Genomic DNA, 22,101 nt, shown 5'->3' with positions numbered 1-22,101 from the left:
CTTGGGAAGTACAAGTTGGCACATCCCTTCCCTAACATATGTGGTTAAAGTAATAGTAACTCCATTCTTTCAGGTGAGGAAACTGAGGCAAATTATGCCTTAATGCTGATTAAGAGGTGTGGCCAAGGCCACACAGCCGAGTCCAAATAATAATAATTATTATGGTATTTGTTAAGCACTTTGTGCAAGGCACTGTACTGAGTGTTGGGGTGAATACAAGCAAATCGGGTTGGACACAGTCCCTATCCCACATGGGGCTCATGGTCTTAATCTCCATTTTACAGATGAGGTGACTGAGGCACAGAGAAGTGAAGTGACTTGCCCGAAGTCACACAGCTGACAGGTGTCAGAGTCAGAATTAGAACCCAGGACCAAACATGTAATCTTTCTACCCCTAATTCAGGGTTCTGTCTTCTTGAGTGTCCAGGATGTGCCCCTAGGGACCACAGGGTAGCTTCCTTAGTCTAAGCCGTGCATTTTAGCTTTCAGTTTTCTTGCTGAGCCTTTCCACCACTAAAATGCCCTTCAGTGGTTATTCGGATGAAGACCATCACCAGGTTAGTGATGGGTGGGCTCCAACAAGCATTCCCCTTGTTGTAACCCCCCACTCCCTTCAACACCATATTGAGATTGGAGGTGTGGATGATCTAGGCCCTCAGTCTCAAGGTCTTTGTGGTCAGACTGAGGTTCATCCATTATTTATCATGGGAGACTCAGATGACACGCTGTGCCACAACTTGCTATAAAAATGACGGCTTTGGTAGGATCCTCCTGGATCCCCCTGAAATGTTTGTTTCTGATTAGTTGTAAGTCTCTATATTTAACTCTTGTGTTTTGTTGCTGTCTCAATTTTAACAAAGGGAAATATCTGATCCAGGGGCTGATATTTACATAACGTGGGCATTTCTTTTGTGTTTAAAGACGACTTGAGAAGCCTTGTGGTCTGAGTTCTAATCCCAGCTCTGCCACTTGCTTTCTGTGTGACCTTGGCCAAGTTAGTCACTTTACTTCCCGGTTCCTCAGTTCCCTCATCTGCAAAATGGGGATTCAGCACCTGTTCTCCCCTCTGTTTAGACTTTGAGCCTCCTAATGGGACTTGATGATCTTGTATCCGCCCCAGCGCTTAGTACAGGGCTTGGCTCACAGAAAGCGTTTAATGAAAATGACCAAAAAAATCCTTCAAAAATGATAATTCCATGTTCTGATAATAAGAAAACAGACCAAAACTTTTTCCAGAAACACTTTTGTTTCAAAAAGTCTGGCATAATTTAAGGACTATATTTAGATCAATCGATAGTATTTATTGTGCGCCTACGCTGTGCAGAGCACTGTACCAAGAATTTGGGATAGTATAGTACAGTACAGTAGAGTATGGATTATCATAATGATTTATTTGTCATTTCAGATTGGAGCATATGACCAACAGATATGGGAAAAGTCTATAGAACAGACTCAAATGAAAGTAAGCATATTGAACCTGCTGAATATGTTAACGTGATGTTTAGCTGCAGGGCCAGCCCAAGCCATGGGCAAACTGACAGCCTGGGGCCATCTTTTCCTTAGGGTGTTTCAATGATTGACTACAACTGAATACAAAATCGTATTTTATATGTTAATATTGAACGTTAAGAAAGATGCAATTGAACATAATATATACTATATACATTTTGGTTCAATTTTTTGCATGCAATAAATGTGTTTTTTTAATATGAATCTTTTTTTGTGTTGACATCAGATGGAGATGAGTTTTGGTGGTGGTGGGGGGGTGGTAATTAATGCCTGAGTGCCAAAATATTTCGGGATGGCCCTGATTAGACCAGCCAGTTTTTACTTTATCATTCATTCTAGAAATCGTGTAACAAATATTTATACATAATCAAGAAGGCCATAAATAGCCAATTTGGGATATAACTCCAGAGGCCTAAAATGATAGTGTGTCTTGGATGTGTGAGGACCTACACATCAGACTATTAGTCATCTTCAGACATGGAATATGGACCATGCACACACTTCCCAAAAAGATTGAAACCGATCTGAGATTGGTGAAAGATATGTTCTTGAAAGCCAGATCTGTTTAAAGGTAGCGTGTGATTTATGTGCCAGAACATATAGTGTGTGGACCAAACCAAGTGAGTGACATTTTTCTGTCAGCAGGAACATGTTTATGCCATTGAAAATAAAACTAGGATGAGCCAAGATCCATGTCATACTCAGTCGATTGTATTTGAGTGCTTACTGTGTACAGATGGAGTTGGTAGACACCCTGTCTACAATGAGTTTACAGTCTAGAGGGCGAGACAGACATTAATATTCATAATAGCCACAAGTTAGGACCATCAAGTGATTTAACCAGAAGCACAGAGAGAGGCAACAAAACAGGCCTGCTTGGGGAGCCATCCTGAAGTTATAATGTTGCCATTTGTTCAGCGCTCACTATGTGCCAAGCACCGTTCTAAGCGCTGCAGTAGATACAAGGTCATCAGGTTGTCCCACGTGAGGCTCACAATCTTCATCCCCATTTTACAGATGAGGTAACTGAGGCACAGAAAAGTTAAGTGACTTGCCCAAGGTCACACAGATGACAAGTGGCAGAGCCGGGGTTAGAACCCATGACCTCTGACTCCTAATAATAATGATGGCATTTATTAAGCGCTTACTATGTACAAAGCACTGTTCTAAGTGCTGGGGAGGTTACACGATGATCAGATTGTCCCACAGGGGGCTCACAGTCTTCATCCCCATTTTACAGATGAGGTAACTGAGGCACAGAGAAGTGAAGTGACTTGCCCAAAGTCACACAGCTGACAATTGGCAGAGTCGGGATTTGAACCCATGACCTCTGACTCCAAAGCCCGGGCTCTTTTCCACTGAGCCACGCTGCTTCTCAGAAGTTACCCTGTGAAACCTGGCAGAACTTTGACTGAAGCAGCTCATCAAGGAACAACCTACACTTTCTAAAAAAAAAAAAACAAAACGAAAATCCCCCACAGAAATTGCTCAGGAAAAGCCTGTTTATCATCATGGTCACAATATTCCAATCTTGTCATCATCATCAGTGGTCTTTATTGAGTGCTTACTGTGTGCAGAGCACTGTGAAAGTGCTTGGAACAGTAAAATACAACAGAATTAAGAAGCAGCGTGGCTCAGTGGAAAGAGCGTGGGCTTTGGAGTCAGAGGTCATGGGTTCAAATCCCAGCTCCGCCAGTTGTCAGCTGTGTGACTTTGGGCAAGTCACTTGACTTCTCTGTGCCTCAGTTACCTCATCTGTAAAATGGGGATTAAAACTGTGAGTCCCCCCGGGACAACCTGATCACCTTGTAACCTCCCCAGCACTTAGAACAGTGCTTTGCACATAGTTAGCGCTTAATAAATGCCATTATTATTATTATTATTATTATTATTAAGCATGTTCTTTTCCCACAAAAAAATATTGTCCGAATAGCTGGGGCCATTAACTGTGACACTAACCCTTGATGAGTATCATTTATATTAAGTAGAAAACCTGTAGTACAAAGATCTACGCTTTTGTACTTTAAAAGAAATGTTTAGCGCTCTTAATTACTTTACCTTTCCTCAAAATGGCACCTGACTGAGTTCCCAAAGAATTGCAGTCTTTCTCTTTCTAAGAAACACATCTGAGTACTCTCAAGTCACAGTTCAGATAACAGAAAAGGCATCGCAACAGCTTCCAAGGGACTTAATAAATACATAAAGGATCTCCTTATAAGTGGTATTAAATACCATAGAATAAAACAAAAGTGAATGTTATTTTAGTTTTAAGAATAAAATACTAATCTTCTTTGTTTAAAAACCTAGGGCTTTAAAAGTAAACCAAAAAAGATGGGTCACATAAAACCTGACTTGATCGATGTTGACTTAATCAGAGGTGGGTACTAAGGTCAAACTGATTTTCACACATGTTATTTTCAAATATTATTAGAGTATCTTGAAAATGTCTTGTCTTCTCCTTGTCTTCCTCTCTCCCACAATTTATTTTCCCTTTTACTGAGCAGTGATATTTGGGACGGTGGTGCCAACTTTGCATTTTAGTGAAGGGGCAAACCTGGACTGGAGCCCTGAGGGGAGAGAAAGGGGAAAGGGGGAAAATTTTGGGGTGGAGAGGGGAAGAGGGAGAGAAAGGAGAGTAGCATTTTTGTTGCCTTCTAGTGCTACAATGCCAGGTCTGGGCAGGCCAACTGAGCTCTGACTGCCATGCTTGGGTGGCAGAAGCAGAGGGCTTTGGCAGCAGCATAGTAGTTGGGCAAACTGGACTCGTGGAGTTTGTAGAGCCGCTACGGTATTTCCATTGCTCCAATACCTCCTCCTTTCCCTCCCCTACTGCCCCCGCAGCAGCCCCCAAGCTGACTTGGTGGCTGAGGACAAGATGCCTTCTGGTTTTCTCCCACTGTTCTCTTAAGGAGGGAGGAGCCCAGGCCCCGAAGCTCAGAGAGAATGAGAAGAGCCCCACAGGTGTGGAGTTGGGTTTGGGAGACGTGGAGGCCTGCCATCATGGGACAAAAAAATAAAACAGACATCATGGCTCTACTTCCAGTCCCTTTCCAGTTTCTAAGAGCATAGCAAATTAGCTGTGGTTGCCTGCTTTACCTAGAAAGCCATGGGGGAGGATGGCTCTTTCTGCCTCTGGGAAGTTGTTAATAAAACCTACACTAGAACCGTATTTTGTATCCACATCTAACCTGCATCTTAACTGTGGGTCCGTATGGATCAGGTAAATTGTAGATGTACAGGAGGCTGTCTATATACCTCCTACCCAATCTGTCCCGTCTTCCCTTCTACCCTCCCCTTAGACCATAAAGGGAAAAAAAAACTTATGGGAAGGGACCAGTGGTCTCAGGATGAACTGTGGTGCCAAGTATTCTGGGCATCACAGCTCGTTATGGCAGTTACCATGCTGCACATTGGAATTTACCCGACCCAAACCTGCATCCTAACAGTATTTTCCTCATTGGCAACTTTGCTGCCGCTCCCTTTGGGTTGGGTCGGGCAAGGTGTGGGTGTTCAGGTTTTTAGATGACCCTCCCAGTTTGGGGTGCTACATCACTTTAAATTTCAAGTTTTCCTTGGTTTTCTCTTTGTATTTTATCATGGCCTTGATACCGTAAATGTTTTGTAGGGGTAGAAAATGTAAAATGTCCCTGTTTATGTGAAATATCTCACTTAGATTATATTATGTTTCACATTGGAATAAGGGCTTCAAGATCTTGTTTTTCCTTAATATCCCTGTAGAGGAACTACTTTTTTTTAGTATAGGCAGAAGGTTTTCTAAAATTCTTCAACTGGAAGTTGATGTTTGCCGGATTACTGATTTTTCAAAGGGTGTCTGGGACAGGTAAGGGGTGGAGACTTGACTAGAAAGTTGAAAACCTGTCTAAGGGAGGGGATTGCAAAGTAAGTTTGTAAAAGGGCTCCTGTTAGCTGAACTGAAAAGAAGGTTACTTTTCTAATTGATAATATAATTAGAGCTACCATAGATAAGGTATGTACAATTAACTACCAGCTGAGCATTTGCTTTGTTGAATGTTTCAAGGCTCAACATTTGCCAAAGCCAAGCCTGAAATTCCCTGGACATCACTAACGCGGAAAGGAATTGTGCGAGTTCTGTTCTTTCCACTGTTCAGTAGTTGGTGGATCCAAGTTACTTCTCATCGAATCTTTGTTTGGCTGCTACTGCTTTACCTCATGCAAGGTAATTACAGTCGAAATCCAGTACCTCTCTTTGGTAGGATTAAAAGCATTCATGGAATTCATAGTGATAGAAGGAACCTCCTGACATTCTCTAGTCTCACCCCCTGCTCCGTGAGAGTGGGGAAACCATTGCACCAGATTAACACCTTCCTACAACAACACTGGAACAGGACTATTTGTAAGCACACAAGAAGATCAAAATACTACTAACATCAATGAAAAATAGTATACCCCTGGAAGCCTGAGTATGTTTAAGATCTCCAGGGAAGAGAATTCTCTCTTCTTACGTTGCTCTAAGTGCAACGGCGAGTGTGTCGGCAACTTGTTTGGCCTGGTTTCAGGTCCAGGTAAAGAGAATTATTTGGGCCAACCCTCTTTTGAATTTTACTTAAACTGACAGTTTAAGGCAGGAACACTCTGGGTGGAGTGAGTTCACAATTGCTTCACTCCTAACCCTGCCTTTTCCCTAGAGCACTACCAGAGAGTCATTCCATCCTTGGGATCCACTCCACCATCCCTGAATTGGGCCCTTTGCCTTTTTTGTCTGTTTCCTGGTACCGACTTCCAAACTGCTGTTATTCTAATTTTGTTTTCTGGAGCTTGTTAAGCACTTACTATGTGCCAGGCACTGAATAAAGTGATAGGGTAATAATAATGATGGTATTTGTTAAGCGCTTACTATGTGCAAAGCACTGTTCTAAGCACTGGGGGGATACAAGATGATCAGGTTGTCCCACGTGGGGCTTACAGTCTTAATCCCCATTTTACAGATGAGGGAACTGAGGCACAGAGAAGTTAAGTGACTTGCCCAAAGTCACACAGCTGACAATTGGCAGAGTCAGGATTTGAACCTATGACCTCTGTCTCCAAAGCCTGGGCTCTTTCCACTGAGCCACGCTGGGTAGATATACGATACTTCCGTGGGACACAGTCCCTATCCCACGTGGGGCTCACAAACTAAATTGGAGGGAGGAGGGTTTTATCCTATTTTACAGATGAGATCATTTAATAATAATAATGGCATTTATTAAGCACTTACTATGTGCAAAGCACTGTTCTAAGCACTGAGGAGATTACAGGGTGATCAGGTTGTCCCGCGGGGGGCTCACAGTCTTCATCTCCATTTTTACAGATGAGGGAACTAAGGCCCAGAGAAGTTAAGTGACTTGCCCAAAGTCACACAGCTGACAATTGGCAGAGCTGGGATTTGAACCCATGACCTCTGACTCCAAAGCCCGGGCTCTTTTCCACTGAGCCACGCTGCTTCTCTATAATAATAATAATAATGGCATTTATTAAGCTCTTACTATGTGCAAAGCACTGTTCTAAGCGCTGGGGAGGTTACAAGTTGGTCAGGTTGTCCCACGTGGGGCTCACAGTCTTAATCCCCATTTTACAGATGAGGTAAATGAGGCCCAGAGAAGTGAAGTGACTTGCCCAAAGTCACACAGCTGACAATTGGCAGAGCCGGGATTCAAACCCCTGACCTCTGACTCCAAAGCCCGGCCTCTTTCCACTGAGCCACACTGCTTCTCTAAGTGCAATTTAAGAACAGAGAAGTGAACTTGCCAAAGGCAAACAAGTGGCAGAGTTGGGATTAGAACCCAGGTCCTCTGACTCTTGGGCATATACTAATACCACTAGGCCATGCTTCTTCCCGGTGTAAATGCTCAGGTACTCTGAGCATGTATTGCTTGATCCTAGCATCTTATCCAGGTCTCGCACTCCTACCTTTCCCTCGTGTCTCTAGGCTATACTGTGCCTTCCTTTGCCTCAATCCAACGTGTTCACCTTTCAGTCCCATGCCTGTGGTCTTCATCAATCAATCAGTCGTATTTACTGAGCGCTTACTGTGTGCAGAGCACTGTACTAAGCGCTTGGGAAGTACAAGTTGGCAACATATAGAGACAGTCCCTACCCAACAGCGGGTCACAGTCTAAAAGAAGTCATGACTTGCCTGCCTTGCATACTCCTCTCGTGTCCATCTTTTCCCTTCTCTGCCCAAAGTTATCCATGACCCAAAGGAAATCGACCCCCCCCCCCCCCCCCCTACTCTTTAGTGGACCACTAGTGGTTAATGGAGGAAATTTTTTAAGGATAAAGTTTCAGGCAATACTTCATCCTGGCCAGAAATAAAAGTAAACATTTCTTGCCTCTAAATTTATGATATTACACAGCATAACATAATGTCAGGGGCTGGGCCCTAAGGCCCCCTACTCACCTGGCTACAGGAAACAGAGACCCCCCTGGAAGGGATCCCCTATCCTCCTATCCCTTTTCACCTTTCCCCCTTGTGCCCAGAGCAGATCACCCCACAGTCCTGCAGGACGGGTTGAACAGGGGCTGAACTATACTACTTGAAATAGTGCAGTTGGACTCATAATCAGCCTTTCCTGAACCCTGCTTAAAGGCATGCTAAGCCTGCTGCAGAAGCAGAGATTGGTGCCTGGGCCGCTCACAGCTGTCCCTCTACATTTACATTTTCTTTGCATTGCCCTCCCGGGTGGGTGAAGACTGGGCCAGTTGTTGCAGATAGACCAGAATGACACTCTATAGTCCAAAAAGGAGTGGCTATTTCCTAGCAGAAACCTCACAAGAATTGTGACATAAGGAAGCAGAAGGCCCAAATAAGAAGCTCTCCAAACCAACGTGGCAACGCAACAAACGACAGTGCTTATAAGACAGTATTATCAGGGTCATGGCTCTCTCATTGGCGTTTTTAGCAACACATGCTCCCAGGTGAATTGCACTGTCAGTAGCTACTTCTCTGTTTATTTATTTTACTTGTACATATCTATTCTATTTTATTTTGTTAGTATAGTTGGTTTTGTTCTCTGTCTCCCCCTTTTAGACTGTGAGCCCGCTGTTGGGTAGGGACTGTCTCTATATGTTGCCAATTTCTACTACTCAAGTGCTTAGTACAGTGCTCTGCACATAGTAAGCGCTCAATAAATACGATTGATGATGATGATGAGAACAAAAGGCCAGTTTGAGGTTTTTCTAGTTTATTTCTCTGTCTTAAGCAGGAGTCTCTTTGCCCCATTTTCTAACCCTCTTCCAGAGAAAGAACTGTAGTAATTCAGTGTCCATCCCCACGTAATCCTTTTTTTTTTGTGTGGTTCCAGTTTAAACAACTCTCCTCTAACATGTACATAGTGGGTGGCAATTGCTTAAAAATTCAGTTTCCTATTAGATTTATAGAATGATGGATTGTAGTGTGGTGTAGCAAGGAATATTTACGTGCGTAGTGTGAAACTTTAAGAAGATAACTATTAAGAAATAAAATGCAGCTCTCTGGCAGCTCTTGCACATTTTAAGAACATCTTCTTTTTAGTTATAGCAATTGTGTTATATTTATTGATGCCTATTATAAATATCAGTGAAGTTCTTGGACCACTGTGCCTTATGCTGCTGATGGGAACGATCCACTGTCAAATAGTGTCGACTCAAATAAATAGACCTTCAGGAAGCAATGGAAACCGGAGGAGAAGGTGAGATGAGATATGATGGCTGCAATTTTTGTTTTACGGTGACTCTGTCTTGCAGTTTTAAAAATTACCCTTTTGTTTTTACATCTTTTATACTTTCCTGAACTGCTTAACTTTTGTTATTTAATCCTCCATTTTCCCTTTTCTCACTGAATATGTATTTACACTTGGCAAATGTATAATTATTTCGTATTACATTTCTTGTTTTATTTCCATCTGTTAGAACAACTAGGGGCTGTCCATAAAGTAAACCCGAGGGATTCTTTTTCTTCCCCAATCCAGCTTCTTCTCTAGTTCCTTGCCCGTGATTATTAGGTTAGAAGCTGTATTGGCATTTTATCAAGATGGAGTACTTTTATTGATTTATTTTATTGCTAAAGCAAGAAATCCTCAAAATCCAACTTAACAGTTAAAATATAGTTAAATTTTACATAGGAAAGGTATCTGCATTAACACCAAACAGGCTTTAAATCAATCGATGGTATTTTCTGAGTACTTACTGTATGCAGGGCACTATTCTAAGTGCTTGGGAGTGTGCAATACAACAGAGTTGGTAGGCACACTTCCTGCCCACAGGGAGCTTGCAGTCTTGAGTCTAAATACAGACTGTCTACTCATTTGCTCATCCTTGTCACAGATACTTTAAGAAGCTGTATTAAGTTGCCTAACTTTTAAAGAAAGATGCCTGCTCTCTCAAACATTTTTTTTTTCTTGAATGAATTCAGTATACTTGTTTTGGAAAGTGCTCAGATAAAGGAAGAACTGAGAAAGAAAACCGCTCAACCATATGAAACACTTTTGTATTAAGCTCTTTCTTGCTTTGGTTTAAAAAGCTTTAGTGTATTAGTTAACAGACTAACAGACTTCTAATTTTGGAGATGCATTTTATTAGGAAAGGGAGACTAGGAAGCTGACAAAAGAATGAGCGCAAAAACAGAATCAAACTTTTCAAGGGTTATTTCGTGGCAGAAGTATCCCCTATAGCCTTTCAGATGTCTCATTTTGAAATCCACATTTTGGAACGTCAGTGAAATTAATCAGAGAAAAGTCGTATCCAATTTTGTTGAACATAGTTAATGTCTTCGTGCAGTTAGGAGCCAGAATTGAATTGTTGGTATGGGTGGCCCAAAGCAGTCTTCGTTTGCGGGGGTGTCTCTCCTGCTTTTCCTAATAGTAAAGAATTACACAAAATCAATAATCAATTAAATCAAACCAACTTATATTCATTCATTCAATCGTATTTATTGAGCACTTACTGTGTGCAGAGCACTGTACTAAGCGCTTACAGTGTAAAATCGGCAACAAGCTAGTTGAACCAAATTTAGTTTGTTGGTGCCTTAGAAGTAGATAATGAGCCCGTTGTTGGGTAGGGATTGTCTCTATTTGTTGCCGAATTGTACTTTCCAAGCGCTTAGTACAGTGCTGTGCACACAGTAAGCACTCAGTAAATGTGATTGAATGAATGAATGAGTTCACCAGCTTCAGCCATTCACAGGATGCTTAAAGGTTGCTTTTGTGAGGTGTGCCAACTTTTCATTTTGAGTGTGGGGATGAATTCGGTGCAGAGCATTGAGGTGTCCAGAGATTTTGGAGTGCAGCAATCAATTATATTGAGCACTTTTGTGCAGAGCACTGAACTGAGCACTTGGGAGGGTATAGTTGGTAGGCACAGTCGCTGCCAACAAGAAGTTTACTGTCTAGTAGAGAGAGGGGCACAAAAAATAAATTATAGGTAAGGGATGTAACTGTCAGGATGTGTAAAGACGTGTTGTGGGAGAGGGGTGAGTACCAAAGTGCTAAGGAAGTTGGGATTAAGTGCAGAAGTGAGGTAATAGGGAGGGAAACCGTGGGGAGAATGTGAATTTAGTCAAGGAAGGCTTCCTGGAGGAGAATGCTTTTAGTAGAGCTCTGAAGTTGGAGAGAGTGCTGTTCTGTCAGATATGAAGGGGGAGGAAAGGGGAAGAGGGATTTAAAGAAGTGGGGAGGAAACTGAAGGGGGTGAAAGGAAATAAAAGGAAGAGAAACAGCCTGGCCAAGTAGATAGATAGAGCTCTAGTCTGGGTGTCAGGGGGCTTGAGTTCTAGTCCCGGCTCGGCCCGCGGTGTGACCTTGGGCAAGTCACTTCATTTGCTTCAGTTACTTCATCTGTACAGTGCGGATAAAATACCTGCTTTCCCTCCCTCCTAAACTGTGAGCCCCATGTGGGATGGGGACTGTATCTGATCTGCGTATATTGTATCTACTCCAGCACTTAGTACAGTGCTTTGCACATAGTAAGTGCTTAACAAATACCACAGTTTGTAGTATTATTAAGGGAATTAAAGACCAGGGAAAAGCAAGGTAAAAGTGGGTGGGGTGAAGGGCATTAGGAGGAGGGAGACCAGATACTTTCCTGTCCCGGGTGCAATTTCCCAGACCCTCACTGGGCTTCAAGTCCTAGTGTGGATAAATTGATTTCTCGGTACATATTTTTCTTTCTCGTTCAGTTTCAGTTCTGGCAAAAAAAAGTGTGTTATTTTCCAGCATCCACCAAGACCCCTAGATATCATCATCATCATCAATCGTATTTATTGAGCGCTTACTATGTGCAGAGCACTGTACTAAGCGCTTGAGAAGTACAAATTGGCAACATATATGCAGGGATATGCAACAGATATGCAGGGCCTGGAACAGTTGCTCCATTACCTGAGGATTAAATTTGGTCCTGGTAAAGAGAACTGGTATTACTAAAACTTTACAACTACTGGACACAAACTAACAAACAAATATTGTTGTGATGACTGTAAAAATTAACATAAAGCTTGACCCAATAAGCTTTACCCTGCCAAAGGAAAGCACTGCTTAATTACAATATTCACACGGCCTCTGTGCTTACTAGAGTGATTTATTAATCAATCAATCAGTGGTATTTATTGAGGGTTTACTGTATGTAGAGGAAGCAGCGTGGCTCTGTGGAAAGAGCACGGGCTTTGGAGTCAGAGGACATGGGTTCAAGTCCCGGCTCCACCAATTGTCAGCTGTGTGACTTTGGGCTAGTCAGTTCACTTCTCTGTGCCTCAGTTACCTCACCTGTAAAATGGGGATTAAGATCGTGAACCCCCTTTGGGCAACCTGATCACCTTGTGACCTCCCCAGCACTTAGAACAGTGCTTTGCACATAATAAGTGCTTAATAAATGCCATTATTATTATTATTATTATTATGTGCTTGGGAAAGTATAATATAACAGAATTGGTAGACATGTTCCCTGCCCCCAAGAAGCTTACAGTTTTGACGGGGAGACAGACATTAAAATAAATTAGAGACAGGTAAATTAGAGACAAGTCCCAGTGCTCTGGGACTGAGAATGGAATGAATATCAAATGCAAAGGTGACGCAGAAGGGGGAGGGAGTTAGGGAAATGAGGGCTTAGTTGGGGAAGGCCTTTCGGAAGAGATGTGTCTTTAATAAGGCTTTGAAGGTGAGGAGAGTGTTAGTTTGTAGTATTTGAAAGAGGAGGGAGTCGCAGGCCAGAGGGAGGACATGGGCAAGGGGTCGGCAGCGAGATAGATGAGACAGTAGGTTGGTGTTAGAGGATGATGATGGTATTAGTGCTTAGTATGTGCAAAGCACTGTTCTAAGCGCTGAATAATAATAATAATCCGCCAAGCTAGCTCTCTTCCTCGCTTCAAGGCCCTGCTGAGAGTTCACCTCCTCCAGGAGGCCTTCCCAGACTGAGCCCCTTCCTTCCTCTCCCCCTCGTCCCCCTCTCCATCCCCCCATCTTACCTCCTTCCCTTCCCCACAGCACCTGTATATATGTATAAATGTTTGTACATACTTATTACTCTATTTATCTATTTTACTTGTACATATCTATTCTATTTATTTTATTTTGTTAGTATGTTTGGTTTTGTTCTCTGTCTCCCCCTCTTAGACTGTGAGCCCACTGTTGGGTAGGGACTGTCTCTATGTGTTGCCAATTTGTACTTCCCAAGCGCTTAATACAGTGCTCTGCACATAGTAAGCGCTCAATAAATACGATTGGTGATGATGATAATGGCATTTATTAAGCACTTACTATGTGCAAAGCACTGTTCTAAGCGCTGGGGAGGTTACAAGGTGATCAGGTTGTCCCACGTGGGGCTCACACTCAATCCCCATTTTCCAGATGAGGTAACTGAGGCACAGAGAAGTGACGTGAGTTGCCCAAAGTCACACGGCTGACAAGTGGCGGAGCCGGGACTTGAGCCCATGATCTCTGACTCCAAAGCCCGTGCTCTTTCCACTGAGCCACGCTGCTGAGTGAAGTGTGCAGGCTGGGCTGTAATAGGAAATCAGCAAGGTAAGCCAGAAAGCCCCTCTCAGGGTCGCACCTGGAGAGTTTCCAGTACTCCACCAGTCTCGGCCGTGGGAGGGAGAGTCAAGCAGACGCCTACCCATTCCATTCCTAGCTTGGGCAGTGGCTAGTTGAGTGGAAGGCAATCTGCTACAAATCAAAACTCACCTGTGCTGGGCAGCAACAGCATGGGAGAGAATCAAGGGCAGAGACTCCAGTTTACTGCGTGGAAGTCAACAATGATAATCCACTTCCGTATTTTTACCAAGAAAATTCTATGGATACACTACCAGAACGATTGCAGATGGGGAGCGGGGTGTTCTTGGAGAGATGTGTCCCTGGTGTCGCTATGGGTCGGAAACAACTCAACGACGTAAGACAAGATAGGAAGGGACAAACTGATTGCCTTAAAGCCGTTGTTAAAAGAAGCTTCTGTTCGATGCCGGGGTAAGTGGGCAACTATTGGAGGTTCTTGAGGAGAAGGAAAACATAGAATGAACCTTTTTTAGAAAAATGACCCAGGAAGTGGATTGAAATATTGGAGTTGAGAGACAGGAGACAGGGAAGACAGTGAGAATTTTGAACAGAATCTATTTTCAGGCCTGATTTCGCCTGCACCTTCCCCAACCTCAGGTGTCAAGACGGGCGACCATTACACCGTTTCTTCAAGTATCCTTTGTTACCATTGTCAGGATCAAAATGTTGGAATGAATTAATCAACTTCATTCAATGAGTAAACCATTCTTTTGACTCAGAATGACATTTCTTAGGATCTTAGTATTATGCTCTGAGCTTGATAGGTATCAAGCAATTTGAGATCCAGTCTGTCAGAACCCCAAAATTTTGAAAGATTGCCTGGGTATGGCAAGTGGCTGTGGAGGTTCTGAAGGTTACTTCCCAATATCTGCAACACTGGCATTAGTCTTGATTTCTCCCTCTCTTTTAACTCCTATTTAATCTATCTTCAAATCCTGCCAATTTTTCTACCTTAGCATTTGCAGAATATTTACTGAACACTTAAGGTGTGCAAAGTATTTGAGAGAGTACAATAATTTTAGAAAACATGATCTCTCTTCTTGTGGATCTTCCAATCTAAAGAGTGGCCCAGCCGCCTTATTTTGGCTTTAGTCATTAGTATTCATTGAGTGCTTACTGTGTGCAATTCATTGTACTAAGCCCCTGGGAGACTATAACAGATGGAGTAAGCACTAGTTTATAATTTAATGGGGGAGACCAAAATAAATTAATGGGAGAGAGGATTAACAGAATTAAAACTTGTGCGTAAATATTGGGTGTGGACGAGTGAATATCCACATGCTTAGGTGGTGAGAACCGAAGTGCATAGGTGATGTGGAAGTGCTGAAATGACAGTAGAAGGAAAAATAGGATGGAAAGATGAGAGATTAGGCAGGAAAAGCCTTGAGGAGGACAGGTGATTTTAGAACAGCTTTGAAGAGGGATGGGTAGTGGTCTGCTGGATGTAAAGGGGAGGGAGGTCCAAGCAGGAGGGGTGGCAGGAGAGACAAGAAAGGCACAGTGAGTAGGTTGGCTTTAGAGGAATGAAGCATGAGGCCTGGGTGATAATGGGTGAGAAGTTAGGCCCAAAGGCTTGGGTCTCCAACTGTTCAGATTTGGACTTTCTTTTCTCCATTTGGGTGAGAGGCCAACCTATTGATTGCACTGTCAAACTGACCTTGGTTTTCCTGGCACAATTCTGTCTTTGATTTCCTTTTGTCCCTCTGGATGCTCCTTTCTCCTGTTCTGGGTGCTCCTCTGCCTCCCAATCCTGTAGGGCTTCATTAAGACTCTATTCTGGATCCCCTTCTTTTCTCACTTACACTTACTCCCTTGGAGAACTCATCAATTCCATACCCTCAGCTACCAACTGTAAGCTTAAGACTCCCAAATCTACCTTGCACTCCCTTTTTTTTCCTTTTTTTAAAAAAAAATGGTATTTGCTTACTCTGCAGTAGATATAAGGTATTTGGGTGGGACATGGAATTCACGGTCTTCATCTCTAATTCACAGATGAGGTAACTGAGGTACAGAAAAGTCAAGTGATTTGCCCATGGTCACACATCCATACATGACAGAGCTGGGTTTAGAATCTTCCTGACTTCTCTCCTTCTCTGTAGGAACTCTGCATCTCCTCCTACTTCCAGAGCATCACTAAATGGATGTCCTGCCTCAAGCTCAAAATGTCCAAAACTGGATTCCTCTTCCCTCCCTAATCCTGTTCTCTTTCTAACTTTTCCATCTCAGTTGATTGCACCCCCATCCACCCTGTCCCTGTTTCATCCTCCCAAAGCAACATTGGCATTATCCTAGATTTCTCCCTCCCTTTCAACCCCCATATTTAGTCTTGTGTCACACCCTATGGATTGTTTCTCCTCAACATTTCCAGCATCTGCCCCTTCCTCTCCATCCAAATGATCACCATACTGATCCAAACACGTTACATCCTGACTTGACTTCTGCATCAGCCTCCTCTCTGATCTCCCTGCCTCCGGTCTCTCCCTTTTCCAGTCATCATCATCATCATCAATCATATTTATTAAGCGCTTACTGTGTGCAGAGCACTGTACTAAGCGCTTGGGAAGTACAAGTTGGCAACATATAGAGACAGTCCCTACCCAACAGTGGGCTCACAGTCTAAAAGGGGGAGACAGAGAACAAAACCAAACATACTAACAAAATAAAATAAATAGAATAGACATGTACAAGTAAAATAAATAAATAAATAAATAGAGTAATAAATATGTACAAACATATATACATATATACAGCTGTGTGACTTTGGGCAAATCGCTTAACTTCTCTGTGCCTCAGTCACCTCATCTGTAAAATGGGGATCAAGACCACGAGCCCCACGTGGGACAACCTGATAACCATGTATCCATCCCAGCGCTCAGAACAGTGCCTGGCACAGAGTAAGTGCTTAACAAATACCATCATTGTTATTATAATAATAATAAATTGACCTCAAAATCAACATTTATTCCTTCAAGTCTTCTAGCATCTGTAGGAAGCTAGATTTTAATATCTTCAGAATCAACAAAGATGCTTTTTAGATGAGACCTAGTTGTACATCCATCCAAACAAAGATGACTGAGTCTATTACATTAACTGCCTTGGCAGCTGGAAATTTGGTCAATATAACACTCCACAGATTTACTTCCCTACTTCACTCTGCTGGCCAGTTCATTTTACTAAAACATCGTTCCGAACACATCTACCCATGTCTCAAAAACCGCCAAACGTGCTTGCCCCTTCCTTTCTTAGTCAAGCTGAACTACCTGATCATTGGTTAGAGGTTTGGGATACTGAAGCCCAAGGAAAGAAGGGAATGGTAATCTCAAAGACCAGGCATGCTTCCTCAGACATTTGTAGCTAGGTCCTTGACCTTTGAGAATGAGGTGGGGTTTTTTGTTTTTTGAGGTGATGGTGGAGGGCCAAAACAAGAGTGATGGACCTCTTTCTCTAGCCAGGTGGCAAAGATTCCAGGCTGGGTTCCAGGCCTGCCTCATAGGCACCTGCATTTTGCATCCTGGAATGAAAACAAGAAGATGGAACCCCAAACATAATTTTATGTCTCTTGTTTCCTGCATTTAACTGATGATGCCAAAAAGGTTGCCCCTTCTCCCCCAACCATAAATTGATCAAGGATCACTCCAATATCTTACTTGGATTTTTAAAGAGAGCTTTTATTCCCAATCACTTTTACCTTACTTAGCTCATCTTTGCCCCACAACATCCCTGGCTGGAGGGGAAAGGCAAGTACTGCCTTGTTTATCTTATGAAAAAACCGAGATGTAAAGAGGCTGTGACTTGCCCGAATAACAGAGCTGAAAACAGACAGAAATGAGACTAGAATCCAGGAACCGCAGCTCTTAGTCTCATGTTCTTTCCATGGCACCAAGCTGCCTCTAGTACTAATACTAATGATGGCATTTATTAAGCGCTTACTATGTGCAAAGCACTGCTGTAAGCTCTGGGGAGGAAACAAGATGATCAGGTTGTCCCATGGGGGGCTTACAGTCTTCATCCCCATTTTACAGATGAGATAACTGAGGCCCAGAGAAGTTGTGACTTGCCCAAAGTCACACAGCTGACAATTGGCAGAGCCAGGATTTGAACCCATGACCTCAGACTCCACAGCCTGTGCTCTTTCCACTGAGCCACGCTGCCTCTCTTTTTTTAAAAAAAAATATGTATGTATAAGTCTAGATATAGCTATATCTCTATAGAGAGCTTAAAGTAAATAAAGGGATGTTAGAAAATAAGGTAGGAAATTATGCTATGTGGATATATTATGTGTATGTATATGTGGGTGTGTGTGGGTGTGTATAATGAGGTAGGAATTATGCTATGTGGATATATTATGTGTATGTATAGGTGAATGTGTGTGGGTGTGTATAATGAGGGAGGAAATATGCTGACATAGATATCCATGCTGTTAGATGTATAGCTCGATCTAGAGATAGAGCTAGATATCTCAGCGTATTTCCTACCTTATTTTGTAACACTTAAACCTGAAAGGTCCTTTGCTATATGGATGTCTGGAAGGTGATGTTTTGATGTAGGAGTTTGTTGATGGAAAGAATCTATTTAGAAATCACATGGAAGAATAGAATTGTTGAATTGGGTCAAAAGAAGAAAAAAAGTTAAATGGTTCCAGGTTGCTCTGTAGAATTGTTTTTTTGTGTAGAAAATTTCACAGATCCATAGGAGGTGCTGGGAACTGAGATACTGGATACTGGAACTTGTCTGGTAAAATCCAAGGAATAGATTCTTTAATAGCTGCATCAATGGATGATGGATTTGGGGGAAATTCCTTTAGCAACAGGTGGGAAGACATTCATTAGGATGTCTTATGATTTTTTAAGGCTATACTTCGGTGTTTTGGGTGTTTTTTTAATCTGCTGTTAAGTTCCACAGTCTCTCTGAAAGTTACTGAGTGTGATACCGATGGTTTTACTGCTTTGTAGTAAAATCAAAGTTGTTCCTTTGTGATTGATTTTCTGAAAACAGAGGTATGTAGGGTTTTTGTGGAGTTTATCATTGTCCCATAGATTTTTCACCACTTCAGTATTTTTGGTCTGGGAGTCCAGATTTACCCTTCCCATATCTCCAAAAAGGCCAGCAAACTTATGAGGAAGGCTGAAAAAAAACCCCAAATTGAGCATTCTAGCCCATTAGCTCTCCAAAGTCTCCTATTGCTCCCAATTCATTCATTCATTCATTCAATCGTATTTGAGTGCTTACTGTGTGCAGAGCACAATTCCCATCGTGCTTGCTCTCACCTAAAAGCCCTCTTTTCATTTCACCCCCTGACTCAACATTGAAGAATTATCAGAAAGTAAGAGGTCAGTTCTTAGTGCTCCAACTCTCAAAAACTTTGTTCAGAGTGCTATTTCCCCCATGAGCTCTTAATAAATTCCTATTGACTAACATATGATTGTGAAAAATGTGGTGAGGAACTGCCTTCCAATTCCTTAGTGAAAGGCACATGATTGAATTTCACAGATACTTTCTGGGCCTTTATCTGATAGGCATAGAGCAGAGGAAAGTGACTTTATAGAAGGTTTGATTTTAGAGAACTGCAATTAATGGTAGTGTTTATTATTTTTTTTCCACTAGAGCCAAAAGAGTGAGATCAGCGGCTGACAGAGGTACTGAAATCGAAAATGGCTTGAGCAGTAAGGATTCTGATATGAAGGGAAAGCATTCCCGGCCTGAGTCTAGAATGTGGCAAAAGAAAGAGAAAGCCAAGCTCTCTGATGGGGAAAACAATCAGGTAAGATTGTGGATCATTGAGTGAGTAATGTAACTGACTCCCCAAGTCCTTTCCTTTTCTCTTCGTTAATCCTGACCTCAAACTTTAATAGCGATGCAGGGCAAATGCATACTTTGTGACCTTCCTTTCCTAAATGTAAAAAATATTCATTCAGTCAGTCAGTCATATTTATTGAGCACTTATTGAGTGGTTAGTGCAGTGCTTTGCACTTGGGAGAGTACAATAAAGCAACAAACAGACACATTCCCTGCCCACAACGAGCTCACAGTCTAGAGGGGAAAACAGATATTAATATAAGTACATAAATACATAAATTGCCCATATATACCTATGTGCTGTGGGGATGGGATGGAAGATGAGTGAAGGGAGCAAGTCAGGGTGACGCAGAAGGGAGTGGGAGAAGAGGAGAGGAGGGCTTAGGGAAAGCTACTGTATGATGTGAAAAGTGGAATGGGTCCTATGGTGATTGAAATTCATCACATTTCTTGATTTCCAGAACTAAAGCTGGTAATTGAGCCTGTGGTCGATCCTACCCAAACAATCCTGAGCTCAGAATGAGATCTTCTGAAAATAGTGATTTTAAGTAACCAAGAGACACATTCTAAAATCTTGTCCAATATACAAAATTGTATGAAAATGGGCAGTTTTCATTCAGTCTCATCAGAAATGCTGCAGTTCCAGTTTATCGACCACTGTTCAGGTGCACCCCTAGTTCCGAATGACCATATGCAATAATCCCAATACACAGCACTAATTGCTGACATAGCCCAGGATCCATAAGCCCTGTGCAGCACTCTTCCTTGTCGCAGCAGAGAAGACAGTTCTCCTCCCAACCCTCTTCCTCCCTTGCCCTCTTCTGCTGCACTACTTCCCAATCGGTGGCTTGCAAGCCGGGTTTTCTATTTCAGCAGGGAGGGGTCAGCTCAAAGCGGGTAAGAATGGGAAAGATGGAGATCTTTTCTCTCCCATCCTAACTGTGCTGCCTGCCACTCCTTAGTTTCTCATTCATTCATTGGAGCCAGACTGTGCCTTCAGCAGGGAGAGGGGTGAAGGAGAGATGATTTATATGCCTAATCCAGGCTCCTAAACAGCTGGAAATGCCTTTGAGCCAAGTGTTGCTTGGTCACCATGGTGTCAAAAGCTGACAGGCAGCCAAAACTAGGAACAGAGGTGCTTCAGGGAGGAACCTGTTGCTTAGCTTACGGAGAACAGCAGGAGGAACCGTGGCTGGTCAAACCAAACTAGACACTGGGGGCCAGGAGTCTGGGCCAGAACTCCGATATCTGGCCATTGGAAACCCAGCTGAGACCTCTAGAACATTTTCCTGCTGGAAGCAGAGATAGTGTGAGTCCCTGGTTTACCTAAAAAATTGAATAAAATCCTGGGTAGGTGGAAAGGCTTGAGGGGTGGCTGGGAAGAAAGCCCATAGGAATAGTATAAGGGGAATGGATTTAGGGATTGGGTTGGGGGCGGGCAGTGTGGAGTGATCTTCAGTGTAATTTTGTTACCTGTAGGGTTTGGTTGTCATGTCAAGACTGGTTTTGGATGAACCTAATAAATTCTATTTAAGTTTATGGGGAAAATGTTTACCTCAATAGTACGGGTCACAACACACCCGTATTTTCAAGGAACACATTATGGCTGTATCCTGGGGGTACACGTGTATTTACCCGGAATTAGCTTTAAACGAAATTGTAAATCCGATTTGTGAATCCAAGTAATCTTTCGGTGTTATACAATGAAGTAATGGTATAGGTCACTTATCTGCTTTTGATGTTTGTTTTGCTTTCATAGTTCCCAAGAGTATCCTATGCAGTCCCCAGTGAGAGTGTTAACTATTCTCTCTTCAGGAAGGCTTTAGTCATCTAGATATTGGGATTTCAGATGAGCTGTCAAGTGAAGAAGATGCTGAAGAACAGTCACAGATGATATTGCTGCGAAGGAGTGTAGAAGGAACCTCTAGTGGCAAAGGCAATGTGATCAAGAACCGGAAACCACATATTTCTTCAAATTACATAAACTCTCAGGTATTTTTAGTTTGTAGTGAAGTCATATGGTTGCGTTTACCTGTGATTTTTTTTAAAATTATATTTTTAAGCACTTGCTATGTGCCAGGCACTGTAACTAAGCATTAGGGTACATACAAGCTAATCAGGTTGGACACGGTCCATGTCCCACCTTGAGCTCACAGTATTAATCCTCATTTTTACAGATGAGGAAACTGAGGCACGGAGAATTTAAGTGACTTTCCCAAGGTCAGAAAGCAAACAAATGGTGGGACTGGGATTAGAACCTAGGTCATTCTGACTCCTATGCCCGTGCTGTATCCATTAGGCCATGGGGGGGGAAGGGGGGTAGTGGCGGGTGTGTGTGTGTGTGTGTGTGTGTGTGTGTGTGTGTGTGTGTGTGTGTGTGTGTGTGTTTTAATGGACAGGTAAAAGAAAATCACCTCTTCAGTGATGACATTATGAGGGCCGAAAGTTAGATGGTTCAGAAGTTGAATTAGCTGCCCTTAGGTAGAGTGTCATTATTTCAAATCAATGTCAAGGATGAAATAAGATTTAGTTTAATATCATACCATTCTTATAACTTTTTAGTTGCTGGAGAAGTAGTGATAAAGGGAAAATGTGGGGAGGTGAGTATAGTAACTTGGGAGCTTCTTTTCACTAACTGAAGTGGAATGAATGTGTTAGAGTGTTGAGGGCTTACTAATCAATCAATATAATTCATCAAGTACCTACTGTTTGCAGAACACTGTACTAAGCACTTGGAATAGTACAACAGAGTTAGTGT

The 22,101-nt window shown here is 42.5% G+C and overlaps 1 protein-coding gene and 1 non-coding gene across 5 annotated transcripts in view; both read left to right on the top strand.

Moving 5' to 3' along the window:
* PHTF1 (putative homeodomain transcription factor 1) overlaps window positions 1-22,101 on the top strand; it is a 44,876-nt gene that overhangs the window by 3,608 nt on the left and 19,167 nt on the right. For 2 of the 4 annotated variants that reach the window (XM_038748986.1, XM_038748985.1), the window contains exons 3-8: window positions 1,406-1,462; window positions 3,817-3,886; window positions 5,549-5,707; window positions 9,041-9,197; window positions 19,152-19,308; window positions 21,159-21,335. In XM_038748986.1, coding sequence (XP_038604914.1) covers window positions 1,406-1,462; window positions 3,817-3,886; window positions 5,549-5,707; window positions 9,041-9,197; window positions 19,152-19,308; window positions 21,159-21,335 — 777 coding nt within the window. Of the gene's footprint in view, window positions 1-1,405; window positions 1,463-3,816; window positions 3,887-5,548; window positions 5,708-9,040; window positions 9,198-13,885; window positions 13,959-19,151; window positions 19,309-21,158; window positions 21,336-22,101 lie in introns of those variants that run through there. The other 2 variants (XM_038748987.1, XM_038748988.1) reach the window with 2 other exon arrangements.
* Window positions 13,531-13,669, top strand: LOC119931022. Its single transcript, XR_005451892.1, has one exon. It is a non-coding gene; the product is annotated as a small nucleolar RNA SNORA7 (small nucleolar RNA).

The sequence above is a fragment of the Tachyglossus aculeatus genome, chromosome 7, assembly GCF_015852505.1.
Source record: "Tachyglossus aculeatus isolate mTacAcu1 chromosome 7, mTacAcu1.pri, whole genome shotgun sequence".
Taxonomy (NCBI): Eukaryota; Metazoa; Chordata; class Mammalia; order Monotremata; family Tachyglossidae; genus Tachyglossus; species Tachyglossus aculeatus.
This window is presented reverse-complemented; position numbering and strand designations above follow the sequence as displayed.